This window comes from Halyomorpha halys, unplaced genomic scaffold (genome assembly GCF_000696795.3).
Source record: "Halyomorpha halys isolate HHAL.00 unplaced genomic scaffold, Hhal_1.1 Scaffold174.1, whole genome shotgun sequence".
NCBI classification, from domain to species: domain Eukaryota; kingdom Metazoa; phylum Arthropoda; class Insecta; order Hemiptera; family Pentatomidae; genus Halyomorpha; species Halyomorpha halys.
In genome coordinates this window covers 658,487-676,184 of record NW_027107482.1, presented here as the reverse complement: position 1 = coordinate 676,184, position 17,698 = coordinate 658,487, and the positions used below count along the sequence as shown (strand labels likewise).

The window sequence follows — 17,698 nt, the reverse complement described above, 5'->3', positions numbered from 1 at the left end:
ATTAAAAAAAGCAGATTCAAGAGCATGATAATACAAAATTATACAGTTTACGGGGAATAGGTAAAGGGAGATACCAACACTCGCCCATATCTAAATTAAAAAGCAAAACAAAGGAGCTAATTTATGAAATCCAGTGCGATGAACAGAATGTTGAGCTTAATATTGGCAACTCATTAAAAAATAATTAACGAAGAAAATAGCTTGAAATTTTGTAGGATTTTCAGTACAAAATTGCTTATAATTATCTTTCTATAATTAATTTGAGAGCAGGTGAGTTGTTTGGAAGTAGTTTATATACTTGTGGTTGTCTCATTGAAATAGTGGATGGACCACTTGAGTTATCTAGGATATAAAATTTATATTCTATTATCTGAAAAAATTAAATAATTTTGGGTAGTAAGGCATGCACCAAAAAATATACATTATAACACATTAATAATATTTTTTTGGGGTAATAATGGATAACGAACGTTTGGTATTACAACAAATGAAGAGCAATATCAATAAATTATCTTAATTTACATTAGTAATTGTGCGATTTGGGAGCGCGGTGGCACTGTGGTAAGATATTATGCTATTAACTCCAAGGACTTCAGTTCGACTCCGGCTGGGCAGAAAATTGTTTTCTGTTACACTGAAACCGTGAGTCAACCTTGTAGGTTCTGGAGCTCTCCTGGGGCCCCACCCAACCTCATAAATTGGGTAAAAATCTGGTGGTCGAGTGTGATTCTGACCAAATCACCTCCTTGCACAACCATTGGTCTAGTAACAGTACTTCCTTACAAAGTACTGCACCTGTAACCCTTCATGTGTTGTAGCGGTACAGATTTTAATTTTTTTTAATTATACAATTTACAAAAATCAAAGTAGATAAAAATAAATGTAACAATATTCAGCTTTGAATTCAGTTTTGTTAAGAACATTCACAACAAAAAATATTTGTTATTCTACTAGGAGTTAGATTTTTTTTTACAATAGTTATTTTTTAGTTTTTTTTTACATATACCTTATAGCTCAACATTAAATAATTTTATTTTTATATAATAAAGAATAAAACTTTTGGTTTTAAAACAAACAAAGAGTATTATTATCAATAAATTTTCAATAATTTAGTAATCATGCAATTAACAATAATCAAAGTAGATAAAAAATGAATGTCAAAATTTGTAAAACAATGTGTTATGAGCAATACTTAGTTTTAAATTAAGTTTTGTTAAGAACATAAATAGAAAAAAAAATTAAAATACACATTACACTACTAGGAGGTAGATTTTTACATTAGTTGTTTGAATTTTTATTTTATTTTTTTTTTATGTTAGTGTTATGTCTTTTAATATAACATTTTTAAAATAATCTCAATAAAAAGAATAGCTACATAATGTATTCCTCTGATCAAAGAGGAAGGAGTGAAAAGTTGAACTGATTTACACTATATGAAAAAACAAATAAAATAAAAAATGATGTGATACATTTTAAACAGCTCATTTACTGTACACACTGAACTGATCCAAAAGATGTGCTAGAAATCAATCTTCCAAGTTTAAGATAAATAAGATGCTCCATACTATCTACTTATCCCCAATATGGTTTTAAATAAAGTTGTAAAATAACAAATTAAAGAAATCAAAAATGTTGTTTTTAATATAAAAATAAACTATAAATATTTGCAGCAACAACATTTCTCGAACTCTGGAAAAGAAGGCAGGCTGTTATAGCTTGGGAATGGGATCTTCAATACACAGAGGAGGATGAAGAACCGAGACCAGAGTTTGAACAAACCGTAAACACATTCAGAATGAACCCGGTGACAAGGCGTAAAGAACCATACATGCCCCCTATGCAGAAAGCATGGAAATTCGTAATTACAATATCCACAGTATTTTTTATGGTAATAACATTACTATTAACTAAAGTTAATTTAAAATCTGGATCAGATATTTTAATATCAATATTTATTACAGATCTTAGTAGTATGTGCAGCAGTATTAGGAACTATTGTTTATAGATTATCTGTTGTCACGGTGATCTATGAAGGTGGTAATTCATTTGTCAAACGACATGCAAAGATTTTCACATCAATTACAGGAGCGTTGATCAATCTTATAATAATTATGATTCTCACAAGGGTAAGTGCACTTTCTAGTTTCCTAAAATCAACGTTTAAAATGGCATTTTATCATGCTTAAATTTTCCAGTTTTATCATTTCCTGGCGGTATGGCTGACAAATCAAGAAAACCCAAGAACGCAAACAGAATATGAGGATTCATACACATTTAAAATATATTTCTTTGAATTCATGAACTATTACTCATCTCTTATATACATTGCTTTTTTTAAGGTTAGAAAAAACCCATTAACTTAAAGTGCTTAGCTTGACAGCAAGTTGTTAAGATTTTTTTTTTCTTTTCAAATAGGGAAGATTCTACAGTTATCCAGGAGATCGAGAATTTAGGAATTCCGAATTCACTAGAATTAAAGGAGATGTATGCGATCCTGCAGGTTGTCTGTTTGAATTATGTATACAACTTGCCATAATTATGGTCGGGAAGCAATTTTTTAATAATTTTCTCGAATTGGCCTATCCGTAAGCATGAATTTTATTTTGATTAATATATATATATTTTTTTTTTTCAAAAAATTAGTAATGTATAATGTAAATGATGAACTAGAGCAATGATTAACTGGTGGAGAAGAAGGGCGCACAAATCAGTGACAAAAGATCGTACCAGGGCCTACACCCGATGGGAAGAAGATTATCAACTTCAAGACCCAGGACGCCTAGCTCTGTTTGAGGAGTACCTTGAAATGGGTATCTAAATTTCTTTTAAATTAGAATTAAAATTGATATATTTTTTAATTCAGAGTTTGGCCGTTCTCAGCTCTGAAACCACTTGGCAGTTTGATTTCAAGCTAACAGGTTCGTTTTATTCTCTTTTTTTCCCTATCTTTATTTTACCCTCTTCTTTTCTCAATTTTCCTTACCCACGTTATTAGTTATGTTCACCATATATTATTATTGTTTTCAAATTTTTTTCTGTCTATTCATTTCTTTAGTTAAACTTTACTTATATTTTGCCTCTTTATCTATTATTATGGTTACATATATTTTCTTTCTCTCAATTTTCTTTTTCTTTCCATATTTTAATTTTTAAATTATTAATAACTAATATATTCTTATTTCTTTTCATAATATAACTTCATTTTTATTTTATTTCCTTAATTATATTATTTTACCTACTTATTCAATTACCTATGTATCCATTTTACTTTCCACTTCTCTCATCACTTTATTTTATTAATTCCATTCTGCAAAATTATTTACTTTATGTCATTCTATTTACATTTTATTTTTTATTTTCTATATTTATTGGTTGTTATCTTGTTCTGTTCTTAGCCCTGATGAAGGCTAGAAACTCTAGCCAAAACGTTAACACAATTAAATAGTTACTTCAACTTATTTGTGTTTTATTTTGACCGCACCCCCAACCATCTTCTCCTTGTATAAGTCATCCACGGTCAACTATCTCTCATAATTAAAATTGATATAATCTTCACAAAGAAAATTATAATGCTTACATCATTATTGTTATATGGAAACTGTTGAACTTTTTTAAGTAAAAATAATAAAGTAAACTTACACTCTGATGCAACATGGCATTGAACTAAAATCTTTGTAAGCCTATTTCAACATTAGCAACTTTATGTCATATAAAAATAGTAATTAATTTCATAATTTTAATTAAAATAGATTAAGTAATTAATGAACAGATTAATTACTCATTTTTCTGTACGTTACAAATAATCTTTAAAACAACAGAGGTGTACAAAGGAAAACTTGGCCAATAGTCTTATTATAATAAACAAAATTATATAAAATTATCATACCCAACAGAAAAACCCAAGACGATACAAGTAATTCAGGTAAAGTATTAGGAGAAAAAAGGAATAAATCAAGAATAAACTTTTGAAAATTCCACAATATTCAAACATTGTACTATTCTTGAAAATGCTTTATGAATTGATAAAGTATAAATATCATTTATTAAATAAATCAAAAATTGTATCCTTATTAGTCTCAACACTTTTTATTTCAACATTCCAACGTTTCGGCCATTTCGGCCTTCCTCAAGGACATCTTCAATTATAAATTCTTCCTCACATTAAAATTTTAAATTTTAATGTGAGGAAGAATTTAAATTAAAATTTAAAGTTTTAATGTGAGGAAGAATTTATAATTGAAGATGTCCTTGAGGATGGCTGAAATGGCCGAAATGTTGGACTATTGAAATAAAAAGTGTTGAGACTAAAAAGGATACAATTTTTGATTTATTTAATAAATAATTAACTGTCTCAAAAAATTGAAATAATATAATTAATATAAATATCATGTTACATTGGAAATGAAATAAATAATGGCATTTTTTACTGAAAGTAATCCATCATATTTTTTTAGTCCTACAATATGGATTTGTGACTCTTTTCGTGGCGGCATTCCCATTAGCACCACTATTCGCATTGCTCAATAATATATGGGAAATTAGATTAGATGCTTTCAAAATGGTGGCACAGAGCAGAAGGCCATTGGCCGAAAGAGTCGAGGACATAGGTGCTTGGTATGGAATCTTACAAGGAGTAACATATTGTGCTGTAGTGTCTAATGTAAGTTCAACTAAAATGATCATGATATGAGATGAACGGTTAATAAAAATTTTGCTGATTCCGAAAATTCTTCCAGGCTTTTGTAATTGCGTACACAAGTGACTACATTCCAAGAATGGTGTATAAATTGGTCTATTCACCAACATATAATTTAGTTGGTTATATAGATTCCTCTCTTTCAGGTATGTCAAGAAAAATCTTTAGAAATAATTAAAATCACAAGGAAGATAATTAAAAAATTGTTAACAAAATGAAAAATATTTTTATTTCAGTTTTCAATACATCAGATTATACAGACAGCATGGGTGCTGACAGGAATAGACTCAAGGACCCACCTCCAGAGACCTGTCAGTATCGCGGCTACCGAAATGGCCCAGATGACGCGCATGATCCATATGGTCTCTCCCCTCAGTACTGGCATGTTTTTGCTGCGAGATTAGCATTTGTAGTAGTGTTTGAGGTGAATATTTAAATTACTAATTTTTTTTTTTTTTTTTTTATAATTTACTTATTGTTATTTACAATTGTATAAAAATATGTACAAGTAAATTAGTGTTAAAATGACATGATACAAACTTGTAGAGAATCTGCCCATTGATAGAACTCCAATAACATTTCTAGAGGAGGTCTTAAGGCCATCTTCTTTTCAGAAACTTTGGATTATTAGGTAATGAAGAAAAAGGCAGGTTAGAAACAAGTGGCTTTACCACCCGGTTGGGGTTTGTCATGGAAGGATTGGTATCTGGTACTAGCCAAATCGGCTACATATGGAACATTAAAGTCCTGATGGAGGACTTGAATTTTTGACAAAGTAAGGAGCGTTATACGAAGGATTTTGGACTGTAAGGATTGGATATGGGAGGAACTTGATGGTTTAGTGGAGTCCCAAAGCTCAACTCCGTATGTCCAGATAGGCCTTATTATAGTCATGCAGATCAGTCTTTTGTAATGGATTAGAAGTTCAGACTGTTTGTCTAGTAAAGGTATTATTAAACGCTACTTTAGAACAGGAGGTCATGAGTTTACGACGAATATATCTGTGATATGGTGAGATTTATTAGAATTCATTTTAGGTATAGGTCCTGAATTGTTTTTTGTTGTTAGCCCTGATGAAGGCTAGAAATTCTGGCCAAAACATTGGCACTGATAAATTAGTTTTTTAAAATTATTTTTGTTATTCTCTGACTGCACCCTCAATCATCTTATCTCCGTACAAAACAGATTAAGTACTAGGAAAATATAGACATTTATCTCCTAATATAAGCAAAATGCTCAAGGCTACACCTCTCCTTGGTTAACACAACGTTACATTTGAAGGCAAAAGGATATAAATTAATGTTAAAGTAAACATAAGATACTACCGTCTTTCAATATATTTTTATTGTCTTTACTGTATTTTTATATTTCTTTTTTATCTGTTTTATTTATTTGTTATTATTTCTGTTTTCATTAATTGTCTAATACCTTTTTGTAATTCTTGTTTATTCATACTTTTCACTGTAAATCTTAATTTTAGTTGTTTGTATCTTTGTTGGCCCTGATGAACCCCTGCAACATGGGGTGACACGTTGACACACATTAAATAGTTTAATTAATATTTGAATTTTATTTTAGTGTACCCGGACCACCTTCCTTTAATTTAAAACATTATTTCATGTAAAATAATGAATCATTATTTTTTTTTCAGCACATAGTTTTTGCTCTAACTGGAATAATGGCATACACCATACCTGATGTACCATCTGAGATTAAAACACAAATAAAGAGAGAAAGACTCTTAGCAAAAGAAGCCAAATATGAGCACGGAATAAAAAAATCAGAAGATGAAGATGAATACGATGAAATCCTTACAGCTCTTAGAGACTCGCACAATACTAGTAGGCTTAGCGATGTCATCAAAAGGGGGTCGAGAAGACAGAGTAGACAATCAGGTCCCGATGATCTGGATGAACAAACGCATAAAAAGACAATCAATACATCAACAGTTTGGGAGGTACCATAGGAACTTTCTTCAGCATGAAACACTGGATGATAAATTGAAAATTGAAGAGGACCAAGAATGCATTTTATGCTCAATAACAACATTTTTAAGCTTTAAAGAAAAGAAGCTAAGCCAAAAACAAAGATATGTATATAAGAGCTTGTAAATTAATTTATTTTTTGATGTACAGTGTAAAAGACCGTATTTTTTTATATTTTCTTAACAGTAGTAAATCATTCCTCATAAATAATCGTAAGTGAAGATAAATCATAGTATACACTATTGCCTAGGCTGCCTTATTATGTCACCTACGGGTTATCTCATTTAAGGGTCTTTTATCAACATTTTTTTTATTTTGTTCAGTCTAAAACAGAGAAAAATGTTAGTCTTTAACAGAACCATTATATACGATTTACTAATCCAATATCATCATCGGTTTTTCTCCAACTAACCAATCGCTCTTGGGCGAAATTGCCATAATAATCATATTGCATCAATCATAAGATGAAATACAATGAGATAGCTCTTACTCGGTATATAAGCCAATAACACAAACTACAGTTACCTTATAGTTGGTAGTCTGCATATTAATAATTATATTTAATTTATTTATTCGATTTTTAATCATATTATTTATATCTGTTGTACAATAGATGTAAATATACATTAGCTAATAGAATCGCTTAATATTGTTTCTAAAATTAAGAATAAAAACTATTCATAAAATTGTTAAAAAAAAAAAAAAAAAAAAAAGACATCTAAATGACAAATTATGAATCGACTTACATATTTAGAAAAAAAAAAATCAAAATACTGGCTGTGTAGAAAATCTATTTATAATGACCTTCATAAAAAATAAAATAAATATGGTTGAACCTCTAAACGTTGAACTTAAAATTTTTCATCACAGAATAAGAATTTTTTCAGGATTACAGAAAAGAAATTAAGTGATCAAACAAATATTTACTTATATTATATATCAATTTCGTGAGACAGCATAAATAAAACAAAAATGGATATAGTCTATCATCATAAAGAATGGGGATATATGGAAGGGACCTGCACAGAAAAAGATGTGGAGTAGGTTGAGAAGAGTCGAGGACAGCAAGAACTGTAGCATTAACATAAGAATTTAAGAGTTTGTTTGTAACATTAGGTGGAGAATTGTTGTTAAATAAAGTTGTATGTTTTATGTTGGTATGGTGATATTGAGGGCCAGAAAGAGAAAGGGATCGATGATAAGGTTCTTAGCAACATTGATTTTTTGGTGATAAGGATGTTTGGAAAAAGAGGTAGGTTTGGTATACCAATCAGTGGATAGGAAGCCATCAGGATTTCAGATAGTAAATAGGTCAAGAAAATGGAGGGAATGGTCAATTTCACCTTCAACAGTAAACCGAAGACGAGGGTGGTAGGAGTTGAAAGCTGATAGGATTTTGGATCAGATCTTATTTAACAACAATTTCCAACCTACTGTAACAAACAAACTCTTAGACTCTTATGTGAACCCAGTTCTTCTTGTCCGCCTACTCCTACCTTTTTCAGTATAGTTCCCTTCTGTATATCCGCATTCTTTCTGACAAGATACAAAAATCCTTACAATCGGCTATAGCTTAATTAAACCAATTAATTAATGGGGTGTATAAAAACAAAAAATGACCTTTTTTTAACTAAATATTTGTATTATTATTTCTTTGAAATAAAATACAATCATTACTCAAAGTATAGTACATTGTTATCTCCCATCATTAGCCATATTGCTCGATCCCACGCTGATACCACTAATTGGGATGACTGTCTAAGAACTATTGGACTGCAATTTCATCTTCCGCAAAATAATCAATTTTTTTCCATTTAAGGAAATGGGCTATGGATTGAAATGAGTAGTAATCTCATGGTGCGAGGTCTGGACTTCATGGTGGATGAGGCAGGAGTTCGAACCCATGAAGTTGTTTAAACTTTTCTTTGGTTCGACGGGAAGTGATTGTTGATTTATGAGGAGTAAGTTTGTGAAGGACTAGTCTTCTGCTCTTTTTCATCTTCTTTAAGGATAACTAACTATATTTTTCAACACACCACACTTCCTGGCAAGTTCGTGGGTACAGACTTTGACTCAACAGCTTCCTGCAGAACCTCATCAATATCCATTATGATCCCCAATAATGGTCCCCCAGAGCCCTTCGTCCTGTCCAACGTCGTTTCTCCGCTGCTATTTTTTTCAAACCAACACCGCCCTGCATTGCGCTGGTCAAGTACACCTTCCCCTGTATATTTAATAATTTCATGAGTTGCTTCAGCAGCTGTGAATTTTTTTTTCCTGTAATGCCTTAAAATTACGAGAATTTTGTAGGACTCTGTCATGTATCTTCTTTGAAACAAATAATTAAACAAAGGCTTTTTTTGAAGAAGATGAATAGGATTAAACAAGCTTAGAGAATGCTCTTAAGGGATTATTAAGTATTAAAACATTTACAGTCCTTTGAAATCTTGAATTTGATGAAACGGTAATTTTTTTTATTTTTTAGATACCCTATTAAAATCTTTACACAACTTCAATTTCAAAATAAATAATCAAAAATCATGTATGAGAAACATTCTATGTTTAACTTAATACCTCTGTGCTCTATTTACCAATGTGTAATTAATTCATTAATAAATAGTTACGATTTATATCCAATCATATTTTAATAACATCATTCCCAAAATTGACATTCTATGCAATACAATCTGATATATTAAATATTTAACTTCAAAAATGATAAAATTTTTGTTGAAAAATAGATTAATTACACAAAAAGGCCATTGTAGTCTCTGCTCTTTAGTATTAGGTTTTTCCTGATGAAAAAATAGATTTTGAAAACAAAAATACAAGATTTTTATATAACAAAAAAAAAAAAATGTTGGCACTCTTAGGACTAGCTGACAGGAGTTAAACTCCTGGAAATGAAATAATGTCTTAAAATTATTTTAACAATGATCGTGCGTTCCCTCTTATAGCTTAAGACAGAAAATGTTAGTTCCAGAAAAATAATAATATTGGAAGATAATTGATTGACCGTGTGTATAGATGAATGGAATATGGTCCGGGTGTGGTAAAAAAAAAACAACTCAAATAGTAGATAATGATACTATTTTATTGAGCCAACGTGGGGCGAAACGTTGGCTCAATAAAATAGTATAATTATCTACTATTTGAGTTTTTTTTTTTTTTTACCGCACCCGGACGATATTCCATTCAAAAATAATAATAATTAGAATAGAACAGCCATTTCCTTAGTCAAATCTAGCAGGAAATTTTTTTCTATTGTAATAGGAGATCATGACAAGAGGAGCTCACTCAACCGGACCGGCACCGCTAGCATTGCTAATCCCCTCTGGCAACCTACTCTCCTATTACAATATAAAAATTTTCCTGCTAAAATTTACCAGTTTACCTCCCCGCCGCTTCCCACTCTCGTCAATGGAAATCAATTACAATTTTTTTTCTTTGAGTCTTAGTATGCCCGGTAAAGAAGTTTCATTTAAAAAAAAAAATTGATGCATTTAATTCTTGTGATATGAATGTTCAATAAACAAAGAGGTTCAACTATAAATTAAAAATAAAAAAAAAGTATGTTTTACACAGTATTCATTTCATTAATTTAACTGCACGGTTACGTTTTATTATAAATTTTTCGTCAATCATATGATTGTCTCACACCACAAGTGCCTTTAAGTCTGACGAATTTCAACTGGATAACTCACTGATGTACATAAATTTTATTTTATATATTTGTATTTATTTTTTTAAATAATAAATGATTTCACTCAAAATATTATGGAAAAGATGTAGTTTTTTGAAAATTAGGATATTATAAATGTAAATAACAACTTAAGAAAAATATGTGTTCTAAAAACCAAAAAAAAAAGTACTTAAAACTTATATGTGATATGTGTTACCTTTCATGTATCTAAATTAAAATTTTATATTTATTTGTAAACTATAGATTAAGACACACATGTATAAATTTTAAAAAAATTGTATATATTTAAGTATAGATCTGATAGATTACATTGATAACATAATTTGTTATACAGACATCACTTAATACTATTGTATTAATTTAATTTAATAATTTAAATTTATTAATTTAAATAAATATAAATTATTTTATGAAGTTAATAAAGTTTCCTGATGTAACTATTTTATTTTATTTTTCAAATGACTTGAATCTTAATAAATAAAAATTATTTTATTTATTAAAATTCGCTGTTCAACTTATTTATTTGGACAGCCCTGATGAAGCCCTGCAAAGTGGGGCGAAACGTTGGAAAATAAATAGTTGTAAACTATTTTTATTTCTCTTTTGACCGCAACTCTGACCATCTTCTTATATATCAATTTTTACGGTCAACTATACATACATATATAAAAATTATTTTACATTTAATTACTATAAACATTTCTTGTCACTTGTCTTAAGAATCAAAGTGATTCTATACTACGGATAGTATGGTACAAAATGGTGGGAGGTGACTGAAATATTGTAAAACTATTGAGGAATCAAATAAAAATTTTTGGTTGAAAACATTTCTGCTTATTTATTGTAAGCAGAGATGGGCAAACCTGGCTATAGTTGGAACTAATAGATAAAGTTGCCATGGAAACGACCCTTATTCATGAATGAACCATGTTGAACCATTGATAAATAAATATCGTATCCATAGCAATTTTAACTATTGGTTTCAACTATAGCTAATTTTTCCCCAACTCTGTAAGCCCTTAATTGAATCATAAATTTTAAATTGTGTAACTCACTATTAAACTCATTCTATTCATAATATTAAACCATCAGACTCAGCCATGCTTCGCTATTGCTAGATTTAAGGATTAATATAGATCAAATGAACATGAAAGTTTGATATCAATTGTACTTATTTTAAATTAAACATGTGTACAATTTAAATTTTGATACATTTATTTTTATTTTAATACATAAATCAAAAATTTATGTGTACATTATTATAATAATGACTTGGTGATATAAATTGTTTTTAGTAATTCCAATTGCCATATATATAAACATTTCAAATTATCCAACAAATAGAGGTGTCCTTTAAAGTGATTGGTCCTCATCATATGGATTCAATGCACAAGTAAATAAAGAAAAATAAAATACCTGTCCATGTCTACTCACTTTCATTATTGATTGTGGTGAAATCCTTGCAGAAAATATCCATGTTATACCATTGACAATTGGTCAAATAAAGCTCTAAAAAGGCAATACATCATCTCTGAAATAAGCCTCTAGAATGGTCAGGCTCATATAATAATGATTTATTATAAGCATTCAAGTTGATATTATCAAGGTGATTGTGTTAAATATGATTTCGAAAGATATCGTTAGGTACTCTTGACTAGGCCTCGACAATGCGACTTAGATAAATGTATTGATTAGCAAAACGAATTATGAAAAAAGGGGAACAAATTTACAAAATTAATAGATATTGTAATATCCTCTTTTTTTAGTAAATAGTTGTTTTTACATATAGATGGTTTTAGTTATATATTTATTTTATGTATAATTGTTTATTTATTTTATTGAACCAAAAAGCAAGCTATCCAATTTTGTTCAGTCAAATATGGAGTCACAAAAAACATTGTTCAAAGAGTCAAGATGGCAGTGCTATTCTGGAGTCGGTAGAATCGTTGCCATGTTGAGCAGATTCAAATATTTTCAACTTTATTTATTTTGTATTATAATTGTATTTACAGTAAATTTAAGAAAAAATAAAATTCGATAATAAGTATAAAGGAAAAATATAAATAATGAAAATCATAAACAAAAACTCAATACCGTCGTTGCTACAATCGATGTTTATATCGAACAGCTATTCTTCACAGCTTTGAGAAACCATCTCAAATTCTTTTTGACACCCAAATGTCCAAACCACTTGAGCTGAGTTATGCATATGATTTTTAAAAGTGTAACTCATGTATTAGTAATGTTTTATATTTTAATTTACTAATAAATATATTTTCAACTTTATTTATTTTGTATCATAATTGTATTTACAGTAAATTTAAGAAAAAATAGTAGTCGATAATAAGTTTTAAGGAAAAATATACATAAAGAAAATCATAAGCAAAAACTCCAAATCGTTGTGATACAATTGATATTTGTTCATTGGGATTGTTGAACGCTGGAGTGGTGGACACAAATAAAATGTTTTTACTGTTCTTACTGTTTTATTTGTTAGTGTTAAATAACATAAAACGTTCTTAGTGTAATGAGAACCAACAACATAACACAACACACAAGCTTGATGGAACTTTTTTTACTACTGTTACCAACCGGCTTGTGATACAATAGATATATTTACAGTTTGCCACAGAGCAACATGTATACAATAAAAAATGAATTTTTACATCACACTTTAACAGGGATGGCAGGAGAGATGACGTCTCCTGAAAGCAGAGGATGCTTACCATCCTTTGTCTACTGTCAGTGGTAGATAAATAAAAAGAAGACATCAAGAGTCAGCAGTTATCCAAGAAGATTATATAATTGACGGAAGAAACACACTTTTTGTTAGGATCACTGGTGGATTGAACACGTCTTGGAAGCTAGAATAGGACCAATCCTTAGTTTACAGTCAGGGGTAGCTAGCATCTTGAGAAAGAAGACATCGAGAACCATCAGTCATCAAAGAAGAATATATAATTAGTTAGTTTGCTCTACCTAGGATTTAATTATACTTTTAAAAGTAGCTATTAGTTTAGTTAAGTATTATTTTGTTCTGATAGTCTGCAAAGCCCACCCTGAGATAAGAGTCAATAATGTTATGTAATTTAAAATAAAATTCTCATATCTGTTTAATATTTAATTTATTCATTTAAACTTTGGAATCATCAAAGCTATATTTTAGATCTGAGATTAATAAAAACTATTAAATTTCCTTTTATTTATATTAATAAATATGGAATTATTACAATATATATAAAATAAAATACTGGGTGATGACAGCATGGTTAGAGATGAGATGGAACTGTCCTGAAGAGAATATGATCCATTCTGATAGGTAAGTTAATTTCTAGGCGGGCCCACATCTATACAGGCTCTCTAATGCATTCAGTACTCAAACCTTAACCAGTGGTGTTCATAAACACAGTGGACTGTGTTATTTATGAACATCAAAATGAAATGTTCAGACACTATACTATTCACACAAACAGGATCTGATAACAAAATAAGATGAACTGCTCAATGTCGACTAGCCAACCAATTGAAATCCGTAGATTGTTGACCTGTTACTAGGCGACCTCAACCAAATAAACCCCGCTGACCGTTACTCCTGCATATAAATATTATAACATGTATATGTATTATACAAAGTATAAATACATCTGTTTCTTTTAAAATTAAAATAAACTTCTAATGAAAACGATATAAATAAAAATAAATACTACAGCTATTTACGAATTAATATAACTTAGCATGAACAACACTTTTAAAATTATGAACACTACTCAGCGGAGACAAGTGTTTTTAGTACAAGAGCCCAAGAGGAGAAAAAAGGCAGTTATCTCACCCCAATTTTTTATTACTTTAATAAAAACTAGTTATAATTACTAGCCAAAATTGATGAGTCTGCCAAGTATAGGGAGGCGGAATAAAAAATGGCGACTGCTTCAAAACGTTAAAAATAATTAATTTTTTAATTGGAGCTCTATATCTTTAAAACTACCAACAACAACAGAAAATATAAGAGAGCATCATTTAAAGTAGAGTAAATTTGCAAAAACTGAAACCCCAATAGAGCTATTTATATTCAATAGTTCTCGAGATATAGCTTTTTACAAAGCGACATTTCATAAACATGTTGTATGGAACGTACTGAAATATCAGTAGTTAGTTCATTTATTTAGAGAAATCTATATCTCAGGAACTATGTGACATACAAATGTCTATTAGCTAGTTTTCATGAAATTTTCTAAAATAAATTGATTTATAGTTGTTCGGACAAATTTTCATTTGCCAAATTTATATTCATATGTGAATATCATAAAAACTACTATCCCACGAAGATAAGTGTCATAAACTACTTTATAGTAAGTTAAATTTCCTTTATTCTGAGTGTTGGCAGACATATGTTCGTTTTATGGATCTAGAGATATATTTTTTTCAAAAATCCAACATTTTATACGAACAACTAGAAATTAACATTTTGTGAGTTTATTTTGTCAAATATCATAAAAGCTACAACTTCTACAAAGATAAATACAATTAACTATTTTATAGTAAATTTAACTAGCTTTAATTTTAGTACTGGCAGACATCTGTACGTCCAATGGTTTCTATAATAATGTTTTTCATAAATCAAACTTATTGTCCGAACAACTATAAATCAATTTATTTTAGCTAATATCATGAAAACCACAATTCCTACGAAGGTAAAGGTCATAAACTACTTTATAGCACATTATACTAGCTTTAATTTGATTGGTAATAGACATCTGTACGTCACATAGTTCCTGAGATATAGGTTTCTCAAAATAAATTAAGTAACTACTGATATTTCAGTACATTTTTATGAAATGTTGAAATATTCTTGAAAACTATTTGATGTAAATAGCTCTACTAGGGCTAATATTTAAGCAAATTTACTCTTCTTTAAATAATGCTCTTTTAGATTTTTTAATATTGTTGATAGTTTTTAAGATATAGAGCTCCAAATGGAAAAATTAATGTTTTTTTAAGGTTTTGAAACAGCCGCCATTTTGTATTCCCCCTACCTATTCTAGGCAGACTCATCAGTTTTGACTAGTAATTATACATAGTTTTCATTAAAGTAATCAAAAATTTGGGTGAGATAATTGCCTTTTTTTCTTTCTTGCTCTTGTACTATTTGAACATGTACACATAATGAAAATAAAAGAATTGTAAGATGGCTTCTTTTGGTCTGTCATCATGAACTATAATTAATCGGTTGACTCAAATCAGTTCAAGTATAAATAAAAGGAAAATCTAACAATTAAATAACAAAATATATATAATTTATAAATTCCATTTAGAATTGCGCATAACAATAATTTATATCTTACAAAATTTCTCATCACAGTCATCTACTTATAAGCTAAAGGAAAATATGACTTAAGAGTCAAATAGTTACATAGATCTATAATTGAAATACTTTTAAGGTAGATGAAGTCAAGAAATAATTAATCTAACATTTAAAAGGACAAATAAATAGCTCTTATATAACTTTCTGAACAAGAAATCAACTTTTGAAGAAATCATTTAAAAAGGGGGCTACGATTTCAGGATTTTCAAGATGTACATGATGACCACCCTCAACTTTGACATCTATCAGATTTGTTCCTTTATTGAGTTTTTTCATATTGTCCTGCCATTCGTCGTAGTTGGTACTACTATAATGAATATTAATACCATTGCTAGGGCTTATGTTCAAAACATCACATGAGATCCGCTCAGCAAGTTCAGAAAGCAATTTTGTGGTACATCTTCCAAAACTGCGATACCTAAGTCTCTTGTCGTGGGTGAACCTGTATTTATTTTCAGCATATTGTACAGCACCTCTTTTGGCAATAATCTCACAGCTCTTTCGAGAAATAGGTAAGCCGAATCGCACACGTCCTTCATATAGCTTTGAAATAGTTTCTTCCCATGAAAATCCTTGTCCATTATTATGGCTTTCAAGATCATTGTTAAAACCATCTGTCGAAGCACGATAATCCTCCACAAGTGTTTTCATTTTACCAGCGGTCCAAAAGCGACCACAATCCAAGTTGACCATTCTGTCTATGTGTTCTGGGTAAAAGCCAGCATAAGCGAAACCCACGCTGCTGCCAAAGGAATGGCACATTAGACTAACTTTGTTCCATTTATAATATTCAGTAAATATGTATCGCAGAACTAACAAATATTGTTGAAAATGTATAGCAAGCCCATCAGGAAAATGTGAGCTGAGTCCATGACCAGGTAAATCCAGGCATAAAACACTTTTGGTGTTTAATAGAGGCAAAAGGGTATCGAATGAACCGGCATTATCAAACAGTCCGTGGGTAGTAATTATAGGCTGAGTCTGTCGGCAGCCCCACCATTTACCTGCAATGAAACAAATTAAAAACTATTCAGATAAGTAGGCTAATTCTTTTATACTTAAATCATAGAAGATATTGAAGACATACAAATTATTTTATAATGATGAAAAGATTGTTGACCAAGGATACAATATATGAGGAGAAAATGGTTGGAGGAGTGGTCAGTGCAGAACAAAAATAAGTATAGTCTTATTTATTAATGCCAATATTTCGGCTAGAATTCCTAGCCTTCATTAGGGCTAAGGACAAAAAACAAGATAACAACCAATGAATGAAAGGATAAATAAAATGATTAGAAAATAAATAAATAGTGTTAACAGACATTAATAGTTGAAGTATCATAAGAAGATAAAGGCTGTATGAGAAGAGTAATATTAAAATTAAGTAAGGGGAAAGATAGAATAATAAAATACATATGAAAATCTAGTAAGTAAATATATGTACACAATAAAAAATATTAAAAATAAACTAATGAAAAAAGTGGGAAATTAAACGTATATAAATCGGTAATAAAATATTCAATTAAATTAACTGGATTAAGGAAATAAAAATATAAAGTTATAATGAGATGAAGATAGTTGACTGTAGATATATAAGAGAATATGGTTGGGGAGTGCGATAAGCATAAAAACACAAATAAACAAAAGAATTATTTATTTGTGCCAACATTTCGACCTGATTTTCAGGTCTTCATCAAGGCTATAAAAACAAAAAGAGATAAGAAAAAAAAAACTAAATGAATAAAAAATAATAACAAAAAATAAATAATAGACTAAGAAATATACATAATAATGAAATGAAAATATAAACTAGTTGATTAATAACTATGGAAAAAGACAGTAGTAGATTGATAAAATTATTTATATACATAAAAATGTGAGTAATAAATAAATGATACAGTGCGTAAGAATGTTATATTGATGAGTAATGTTTAAGGGGTAATTTTTTAAGG

General features: G+C 29.5%; 2 protein-coding genes across 2 annotated transcripts in view; one reads left to right on the top strand and one right to left on the bottom strand.

Annotated features, from left to right (window-relative positions):
* Positions 1-7,516, top strand: part of LOC106679062 (anoctamin-4) — a gene marked incomplete at its 5' end in the record, with an annotated part of 27,643 nt that extends 20,127 nt beyond the window's left edge. The window contains 9 exon segments of the mRNA XM_067045843.1: positions 1,671-1,888; positions 1,962-2,126; positions 2,196-2,339; positions 2,416-2,585; positions 2,671-2,810; positions 4,455-4,660; positions 4,737-4,842; positions 4,933-5,120; positions 6,348-7,516. Coding sequence (XP_066901944.1) covers positions 1,671-1,888; positions 1,962-2,126; positions 2,196-2,339; positions 2,416-2,585; positions 2,671-2,810; positions 4,455-4,660; positions 4,737-4,842; positions 4,933-5,120; positions 6,348-6,662 — 1,652 coding nt within the window.
* Positions 7,517-11,170: 3,654 nt separating this feature from the next.
* Positions 11,171-17,698, bottom strand: part of LOC112210036 (probable serine hydrolase) — an 8,361-nt gene continuing 1,833 nt past the window's right edge. Inside the window, exons 2-3 of the mRNA XM_067045845.1 lie at positions 16,834-16,934; positions 11,171-16,750 (exon numbers count right to left, since the gene is read on the bottom strand). Of these exons, the coding sequence (XP_066901946.1) occupies positions 15,903-16,750; positions 16,834-16,934 (949 nt within the window). The 3' untranslated portion in view covers positions 11,171-15,902. The remainder of the gene's footprint in view (positions 16,751-16,833; positions 16,935-17,698) is intronic.